At 42.6% G+C, this 9,809-nt stretch overlaps 1 protein-coding gene across 1 annotated transcript; it reads left to right on the top strand.

Annotated features, from left to right (window-relative positions):
* Positions 1-887: 887 nt before the first annotated feature.
* Positions 888-9,529, top strand: tnfsf12 (TNF superfamily member 12). The gene is made up of 6 exons (XM_063469920.1): positions 888-1,578; positions 3,009-3,090; positions 5,301-5,360; positions 5,510-5,533; positions 5,627-5,754; positions 8,387-9,529. Exons 1-6 carry the CDS (start codon positions 1,327-1,329, stop codon positions 8,660-8,662), a joined length of 822 nt encoding a protein of 273 aa, XP_063325990.1. The 5' UTR covers positions 888-1,326; the 3' UTR covers positions 8,663-9,529.
* Positions 9,530-9,809: the final 280 nt, after the last annotated feature.

Below are 9,809 nucleotides of genomic sequence, written 5' to 3'. Positions count from 1 at the left end.
GGGCTGCCCAGAGCATGTTTTCCAAAAGTCTCTGTGTTCACCTATATGTTCACTGGAAAACTGTAGATTTATTCTAATCTTTTTGGGCAGGAAGTTATTTTAACCCTAACCCTTCATTTTCACACAAATGTGCACAAGGATGCTCATTCTCACATATGTATGCGTGCGTTAGGCGTTCAGATCGGCAGGTGAGGTGCCAGCAGTGCTGTCCAACAAAGGCTGGAAAGAAGAAGAAGACAGTATGTGAGCAATGAAAGGTTTGTTCTTCTTTAAGAAAAGCATCAGCATGACTCCTCGGGCTACTTTTAAATTCAAGTTTGATTTTAATTTACTGTTTGATATGGTGCCTGCTGTGTGGGGCCTCGTAAAAAATGCACTAGAGCTCTGAAAAACGCCTCATACCCATGCTATTTTAATGAACAGCGTCATTTTGTAAATGTGGCTTCAGCAGTGTGCTTGTTTAAAATGATTCAACGCGCTCTCCAGAAAACATTTTAGGAGTTGCAGAGATCTAGTGGTCAGGACACAGTGCCACCACGTGAAATTCTCTGAAGATAAGAACCTCTGTGCTTTGTATAGAAGGAGCTGGTACTCCTGTTTGAACCCACTGGCCTTTTGTTCCCTGGAACGGTTTATCTTTTTTTCTTTTCTTTTTATAAATTCAATTATGAATGAAAACTTTGCTCTCTGGCTCACCTGTTGATGGCACAGTGGAAACCAAACGTGCAGCGTGCAGATCGTGAGTCTATACAGCCACCGTGTGGTTACACACGGCACTGTCGCGGACATGAATGGCACATATTTGGAGTTGATGAGAGTGATTTGACAAGCAGCGGAAGCTCCGGTGCGCCTCGCGTAAAGCTTTCCGTGCGCTCCCCTCGTCGAATTTCACGGCGGCTGCCAGCTGGTATCAAAAATTCAGGGCACACGCAAAGTTCACCTCCAGCAGAGATTGTGTGGCTGCGTGTGTGTGCGTCTCTCTCAGCGCGTGTGTGTACATTCATGTGTGCTCGGTCTGTCTGTCTAATAGACTGACCCCCCAGCACGCCGTTTAAAGGGAAGACAAGAGAGCTGAGTCAACGAATCACAAGGAGAAGGATGCAACAGTTGATGTGCGCCAGTTGCACAGTTTTCTTGTATTTGGAGACGGCCTGCACACACGGAGGATGGTGGCTGTGATTTGATCAGATGTTTTTGCTGCTTTGCTTTCAAACTCATCTGCCAGATAAAGCTAAAAGTTAAAGAGCAGATCCTACAGAGCGGTCACAGCCTGTCCTCTTATTGCCAGACTGGACATTTGGACTGAAATGCATTTGGAGGGACTTCATGCTCTGCTGGAATGGAGTTGAAGCGGGGGATTTCGGATGGTCTGCGGCGGTGATTAGCAGCGCAGTCTGCACCAACATGCATCGGATTCTGCAGAGGAGACGAGTGCGCAGGCTGCGGGTCGTCTGGGCTTCTCTGGCCCTGGTGGCTCTGTCTCTGGCCGCATGCAGCGCGCTGTTTACGGCGTGGACTTTGCGACAGACGCGGGACCTGTCTCAGTCCTTCAAGATCCTGCAGGACCGACTCGAGCAGGTTTGTGTCATACTTTAGAAAAAGATCTTAATAATTCGAGCGTGCAGACAGCCCCTCTCCGTTTTTGCACCAACAATAATATTTACTCTCCTGCAACTTTTTTTTTTTTTTTTGGAAAGACCATCAAGTGTTTCTTATGTAACTTCTTTTGTGGCTGCGGTTACGGGAATCTTGGCTGGGGGCATATGGACAAATCCACACTTCACCCTCCCCCTTTTCTCTCGCCCCTCGCACGTAGACTACTTATTCTCTCGCACCATTTCTCTGCTTGGCACTTTTATTACTCGCCAATAAGCGCAGTCAAATTGTGCCGAGTTGTTGCTTATTTTTGTGTCCACCTCCCCCTGTTAACCACCTCCACCCCCATTCTCCCCGGGTGGGGGGTCATGATTAATTACTCTGGTGCCAGTTGTGCTCCATTTTTTTAAAACCTAAATTTACTGGAAAGCCTCAGCTATTTAGCGTATGCCCGCTCACCCCACTGCCTCGAGTCTACCGGGGACTCGAGGCGTGAAACGGGCTGCACGATAAAGCGTGGCAAGTGTAAATCATTTTCAGCCCGCACAAGCAAACGCTTCTAAATCTCCTGCAAAGTGCAGCTTTCCTAAACTTTTTTCCACTCTCCTTCTTTTTCTGTTTTGCACTTGCAGCAAATATCCGACACGAGATTGCATCACAAGACAAATAAATTTCCAAAAAGAGCCAGAATGGAAATTCTTCTTGTTTTTTTTTCTTTTTTTTTGAGTTCAGTGTATTTCACAAAACCAGATTGCAATGGATTTTATATCAGGAGAAAGAGAAGGGGGGGAGAGGAGGGGGGGGGGGGGGCAAGAAACCTGCACATAACACAAATACCCCCTAAAATTGGACACGTGGAGTGTTGCTGGAGCCCTCCCCAAGGGGGCCCCTGTTCTGTCCATTTGACCGTTAGCCAACTTCTGATGAGAGCCAGTGAGTGAATGTCTGGAGGGTGCAGTGCAGCTCTCTCGGCCTGCTTTTCCACAGTAGCAGTAAATTTAAACATACTTCTTCCCCCCTCCTCTGGAGCAGCTTCTCCTCTTACTCGATTTAGGCCTCCTTCGGTGACCCAGTGGAGTCTCCCCCCCACCCACCTTCCAGTTGAGGGTTTAAATCCTGTCTGGCTTGACAAAATCAATTTCTTTCTTGCAGAAAAAAATGACAATGAATTCGAAGTGCTGAAAACATGCATTAGGTGTCGCAACCAGTCGCTGAGGAAGTGGTAGATTTACAGCTAGAATGGCAGCAAAGGGGGCAGGATACTGCCAGAGACCAGTCTGCTGCTTATGTGGCTGGCAGGAAATAAAGGCTGTCTGTGGCCGTGAGTGGGTTCTGTGCCAGAAAAAAAAAGTTATGAGAAAACTAACTGGCTGTTTGTTAATAGCTTGTTTTTTTTCTGTGTGTTTCAACAGGTCAACACACAGAGGAAGGCCATTGTTCAGCTGATCCTGGAGAAGAGAGAGCTGCTGGTGGGGCATCGAGTGAAGAGAGATGGTACTAGTGCTGTGATATACTGCTAATTTGGTATCGATCCCCTACCAAGTAAATTCATGGCCAGTGTTTCAGCAATACTTTTAACCTCTAAAGGCAGCTTATGTAGCGGAGAGCAGTTTGTCACGGTTTATGAGATGAATCATCAATTTGCTAATTCCTAACACATTTTAATGGTTAGTGATGAGTAGTTACTAAGAGAAAAAACACCTTTCATCTTTTTATGTATTTTGAAAGTGCTTTTTTTGTAGACCTGGAGTCTAAATGTGTCCATCTCTAAAGCACATTAACTTCTGTTGTTTAAATGCGCTGAAGTCTGTAAATAAAACAGACGTTAGGCCATTTTTCACAGTAGATGTTTGATATTTTTCCTTTTCCAATAAAATAATTTAACACAATTCAGTTGGCTACACACTGAACTTAGTAGGACATTAAAACCAAACATCGATCCTATCGCGCCAATACCAGCATTCGTATCGATACTATCGATATTTGGCCCAGTCCGCCCACATCTAGATGGTACTGCGTCTGAAAAGCCTGCCAAAGCCTGACATTTTTCTTGCACTGCAGCACCACCGGCATGTATAAGACGTCCTGTCCTTTCAGCTCTCCAGATTGCCACAGACACAGTCTCCTTACCAACTGTTGTTTTTTTAGGAAGAACATTTAACGCAGAGCGCTGGCCAGTCTTGGCCCCACATGCCACTTTGGTCAGGTCTCGCGGGCCGCAGGCACTACCCGCTGCTAAAAGTTGACACAGGAAAAAGTAGGCAGCTGGAAGACTGTTTCAGAAATTACAGGTCTGACCAGAGCGGCCTCGAGTCCCAGAAAAAAAGCAGCTGGCGCGGGCGCTGGGGGCCTTGTTGCACGCTTTCGGGCAATGAAATTGATTTTTTTCCCCACCGCCAGAACACACGACTGACACAGCTATGATTTGTTGTGAAAGCGGTGATATTTGATGACCTATCATTGCTGTATTTATAGCCTCTGCTTGCGTCACCATCACGGGACTGCTTGATTGTCCACGTTTTGCCCGAGAGTGAACCCACACAAGGGCTTTTTAAAGGGGATTAGTGTCTAGATTTCACCAGTGTATCTGTATTGATATTCTCTAAGTGCTAGCTTATTGGTTTTAGTAACTAATATCTCATTAAACTGTCAGAAACTCATGGCTGTCAATGGAAAAAAAGAAGAAAAACGAGGGAATAAGAAGAGCAAACAGCTTTTTCCAGTCTTTCCTTTCAGCAGGACACTGCTGTTATGTTCTCCTCTGAAAAGACCAACAGCTTAAGTCGAGAAAATCTGGCCAGCCTGAGGGCTTTACGCTCGGCCATAGCAAATCCAAAGTCCACAGGGTCACCCACATGTGAGTTATTTTCACAGGGGCTCAATATTCCCGAATGATGGCGGTGGGGGGCGTTTGGCCCGTCTCATCCTGAAACATAAAGTGTGTAATTCACAGTTCATACACAGAGTTGTATCAGTGTTTGAAATCAGCTGGATTGCAAGGCAAAAAAACCCCTAAAAAAAACCTTTAGTGGGGAATAAGAGCAGGCGGTCATCAGCGCTGTGCTTTATTTATTGCAGTTATCTGAGCCTGTTCTCGGATGAAGCTGGCTGTTGCCTCACTCTGTTCTTAATCGACTCTTCTGGGTCACGCTGCAGCCAAAGACCCTCTTTGACTCTCCTGTTCCTGCACTTCATTTTTCTTGCTTAGCCTTTTAGTTCGTCAGCTTTGCCTTTTAATGCCTGTCCTTTTCTGCTTTACCAGTCACTTTCCCCCTGTCCATCTTGGGGGTTTTATTGGTTTTCTAATTTTTTTTTTACCCTTCCTTCCAATCAGATCTCTCCAGCCTCCTTCCTTCCATCCAATCTCTGTATTCAGTATTTTCTACATGACTGCGACCAACTGGCTCCAAGATTAGCTGCTACAAGTGTGTGTGCGTGTGGTGGTGGGGAGGCACGCGCTTCTGACCGAAAATAATAGTTTGAGGAAATATTATTGAAGCACGTGAAAGGAAATCCTTTGCCCATCTGCTAACCCTGTTAGAGCCAGCCAGGTCTGGATCTGAATGGCACCAAATTAACGTGTCATATTATTAGACAGATAGAGATGGGGATGATTGCTTTGTCCAAATAAATTGTTAAAAAAAAAAACCCACAGACGTCATTTTTATGTGCATTCAGTCTCCTGTCCTGCCTCCCTTTCACAGAGAGGACGTCGAAAGCAGGGAGGAGTGGAAATGGAAGGAAAGCGGCGTCTCATTTTGAGAGTAAGTGGCTTGGCAGATCTCTCGTAGCTGTCTCGTGTAGCATCTGCTGAAGTGTTTTCAATCATATACCCCTATACGATTGCACTCATAAAATCTTAATTGACTTTCCCTTTTCCTTTTCTTTCAACATCGCTTTTGCTTTCCGTCAGTAACCAAAGTCTCCTCTCAGCAAGGTAAGAGTCGTAAAAGTGAAGGACAGAGGTTAATCTGTGGATCTTTTGTCTCTGAGAGGAATGACCTGGGATGTGTGTTCATGTGTCTAACAGTGGGAGAAGGTGGGGTGATCAAGGGCTGGGAAGAGAGGACGCTGAATATGAGTAAAGCGGTGAGGTACAACAAGGAGCAGGGCACCTTCACCGTGGAGAAAGCAGGCGTCTACTTCCTGTTTTGCCAGGTGAGTTTCTGCTGGGAGCTATAGTTTATTTTGAGCTGCAAACTCTGCATACAAGGTGTGGCTATTAAACAAGGAGTCTGGGCTTATCTAAGCTAACCCAGCATTAGTCTGGGACTGTCTGGCAGCCGCACCTCTACCTTAAAGCTGAACCAGTCACAACTTTTCCATTAATAATGTCTCAAATGAATGCGGGCAGTATTAAAGGCAGCTCAGTGGTGTGCTTTGAACCTAGACAGAGTGCCTCTGAGTGGAGTTAGCATGTTTTCTCTTTACACAAAAGAAAAAAACACCAGGTTAGTTCTGCCTGTTTGTGTGTGATAAACTGTACAAAATCAAAATGGCTCCCAGTTGGCAGCTAGCTGATGTACACAGTGATACGCAAGCAAAGATGAAGTAAAGATCCAGATATTTCCCTCAGGTTCTGGTAGACTGTAAATAAAAGATGCCCACATCTTTTTTGAAAAAAGTTCAATTTTCCACCAGTGTTAATTTTCATTGTCAAGTAATTTCTCTCAATGACCTTTTTCATCAAGAGAAATTATTTTACTGACGCTTACGTCTGCGAATAGGAACGAGATGAAAATATTCTGGAGAGATGAGATCCAAAGACAACTAATTAAGTTGTAGAAAGGCAGAACGTGTTTGGCAGCGATCCAGTGGTTAGATGCTAACAATCGATCAGCCCTCGGGCAACGGTACAGCTTTTTTTGGAAACAGAACTCAGAAATCTCCCTGTTTCTCATTAAAATGTGACAAAATGTTAGTGCTTTGGACAAAGACAAGAGCAGACATATAGGCACATTTCACATTTGATGGCAATAAAAGTAGGACACCAAACTACGCCACACTTTTACGCTTCATATTTTAATCAACTGAATCACCTTTTAGATTTAATATTTATTATAATTTTATGAGATTTATTCGATTAAAACTGACTATGACTTTAGACTTATGACTAAAATTAAATCAAAATTTGCACTGGTTGCTGAAGACCATAATTGGACTGGAGCCGATCCGCTCGCGCTAGCTAGCTTAGTTAGCAAGGTATGCCCACTGTTCACTTTTAATATAAACCCTTCAAAGAAAATTTGGTTGCACAGTATTAATGTCCTCTGCTTAAGGTTTTAAAATTCATAATGCTACTGTAAAACAATATTTTTGCAGTAATGTTACAAAACAAAAATCACTGGCTAATGAATTATAGCTCACAAGTTGTTAGTCAGCAAGCACACCTTGGCTAATTCTCCTTTCTGGAACTTGCTATGACAAATGTTTACTTAAGTTTTTAATTCAAATGAGTGACTGAGTCCATAAACTCAACAGGAAAGTGTTTAAAGAGGTCAAGAAAGAGACATTTTCCCTTAAATGTATATAGGATTGGAAGTTTTTTTGTACCTGTATCGCCCCCTGGTGACTATTAAAAAGAATACAGGCTAAGTTACTTCTACATTGGCTTCACTCTTTAAACCCTGAGGCTTTGTACTGTTTACAGTTACACATTAACCAGTATGTAATGCAGCAAAATTTTAAATTATAACCAAATACAAAGTCGACATTGTGTAATGTATTTTTAGGGAATTTGGTTGTCACTGAAAGTGAATATTTCCTGGAACGGGCAGCTCTGTTGAATTCCTTTTATAACAAAATGATTAAGAAACCCACATTCGCAGTAAGAGGAGTACACTCTTACAGGAAAGAAATCAAAAAAATCAAAGTCTTTGTCATCTGCTGGTGACTGATGACATAAATTCATCTTTTTTTTAACTTTTTTTTTTTTTTACAAAGTCATATAATGAAGTAATTCATTATATGACTTCCCTTTAACCTGACTTCTTCTTCTGAAACCACATACTGTGTCATACTTTGTGTTTGCGATGGGCACATCCATCTTTTATATACAGTCTATGGAAAAGACCAAAACAGAGTCAAAATGAAAATGTTTTGTCCCAAAGGTATAAATGCAGCTTTAAATCGCAGGAAAGTTGATTAGGTATCTTTATATTATTTCACAAAATTCTATATTTTTATCCTGCCAACTTAATTTCAAAAAACAATTTCAGACTATGGTTGGGTAATAATTTAAAGTGAAATTAAAGTAAACTGAAACGGGTTCATGGGATGGTTAAGACAAAGTTCAAACACTGACGATTCTGAGAAAGATGAATCCAGCTGAAAACATCTTAAATAAAACAGAGATCAAGGTTAAAGCATCACACCTATAAAAATACATTTCTTACTTTTAGTCTGGTGAATTAGGCTCCAGCCCCCCTGTGACTCTGAATTGGATAGGTGGAAGAAAATGCATGGATGGTTGGATAGTATGGTGAATTAAAAAAGTCTGCATGCAAAGCTAGAAGCAAGCTTTATTTAGCTCTAGCAGTCATAGTGTAGACGTATGAATCATGTTTTTGGAGAGCTGGGTATCAGGTTTTGGGTAATCTCAAGTATCCAGGCCTTCCTCCTTGTCAGGCTGACAGAAGTCTGGAGAAAATCTAAGCAAAAGGAGAAAAAAAGAGAAAGAAAAAGTCATGAAATCCCGAGACAGTGTGCTTGAGTTTCACATGAATACTCCAGAAACAAGTTCTCCCTCTGCTGACCTGTTCATGAGAGATCATCTTCTCTGTCCATTCAGGTGTTGTTCAACGAGCAGCAGTCTCAGTACGTGAAGCTGGACGTGGTAACCCTCGGCTCGAGGGCTCAGAAGCTGCAATGCATGGAAGGCTACGGGACAACCCCCTCTGCCGGGCCGCACCCTTTCCACTTCCTGAAGCCCTGCCAGGTGTCCGGCCTCCTGCGACTGGACAAAGGCACGGAGCTGCAGGCCATTACGGGCCCGTCCTTCAGACTCCACAGCGTAGGCAATCCCTCCGCCTCGCCTCACGTCTTTAGCATCTTTAAAGTTAACTGAAGCGCACTGTGGAAACGTTTTGTTTCTGTTTGGTTTTTTTTAACGAGTAAACAGACTCATCAGAGAACTAACTTGTTTTTGTGTGGACAAGATTGTTTTCTAAATGGTGAAACTCTCATAAGCGGTCGAGGCATCGCTTAATGCTACGGCTTCTTCCCAAAGACGTTAATTTGAAAGACAAACCCTGACATTTGGGGAAGCTGTTGTGGATTTTTTTTTTCCTCTGGACTGCAGAGCTGTTTTGGAACGCAGATTTTTGGAATAAAACCAAGGCCCGCAGTGAATGTCTGCCGAGGGAACAGATGTGATGGGAGCTGTTCTGTAGATAAAGGGCTTCATATAAAAAAGAAGAAGCAGAAGAAAATTCCTTGGATGTTCATCTTAGCCTGTGTATTACGCTATAAATTGTGCTTAAACTCTTTATAAGACTATGAGTAAAGCTGTGCATGCACCTTCCACTTCCACAGCTGAGAACACATCTGCAAGCGGCCTACACGAGTTGTCATATATTTTATACAATGTAGCGTCAGTGTGTATGAAATCTTACAAATCAATTTTTTTCTGTTTATACTGATTTTATATTATCAATGCAAGCATTTTCTTTAAATACTTTGGATATATTTTACACACATTTTACATTTTATCAAGGTGTTTTAAATACCATGGATGTGAATTTGTTATCTTTTGTAAGGTTATAATGATTGTTTGTATACTTTGTTGTGCAAGTTGTACCAACCAAGCATAGAGCTTTAAATATAGCTTGTCCTTACTCCCTCTTCTTCACCTGATTGATGACCATTTTTCAAGAAATAACCTGATAAAACTGTTAATTATTCAGCCAAAATACAGATAAAGCTGTATTATAAATGAAGTTAATACATTTTAGTTTTTTTTTCATCACATTGGCAAAGTATAGATGCGTATGTAAGTTATTCGAAAACAACTAACAGAAAGAAAATCACAAAAATGAAATGCACTGCCATGAAATTGGTACACGCTTTCATGCACCCCAGAGCGAATTCATATAAAAACAGCCGTTTCCTGTCAGCCTGAGCTGGATGTTTTTGTTTTGCACTCATTGTTGTGGCTGATGATGGGTCTTTAATGGTCGACTGCGCATGTAGGCACGATCGGTTCACGTACAGCA

Source organism: Pelmatolapia mariae, linkage group LG3_W (assembly GCF_036321145.2).
Source record: "Pelmatolapia mariae isolate MD_Pm_ZW linkage group LG3_W, Pm_UMD_F_2, whole genome shotgun sequence".
NCBI lineage: Eukaryota > Metazoa > Chordata > Actinopteri > Cichliformes > Cichlidae > Pelmatolapia > Pelmatolapia mariae.
This window is presented reverse-complemented; position numbering and strand designations above follow the sequence as displayed.

What these genes read in the sequence shown, in the direction of transcription:
- tnfsf12 (XM_063469920.1), top strand. Translation starts at nt 1,327, where the DNA reads ATGCTCTGCTGGAATGGAGTTGAAGCGGGGGATTTCGGATGGTCTGCG. An exon ending in AGCGGCGTCTCATTTTGAGA is followed by an intron (nt 5,361 to 5,509) that starts GTAAGTGGCTTG and finishes GCTTTCCGTCAG; the next exon opens with TAACCAAAGTCTCCTCTCAG. An exon ending in CAAAGTCTCCTCTCAGCAAG is followed by an intron (nt 5,534 to 5,626) that starts GTAAGAGTCGTA and finishes TGTGTCTAACAG; the next exon opens with TGGGAGAAGGTGGGGTGATC.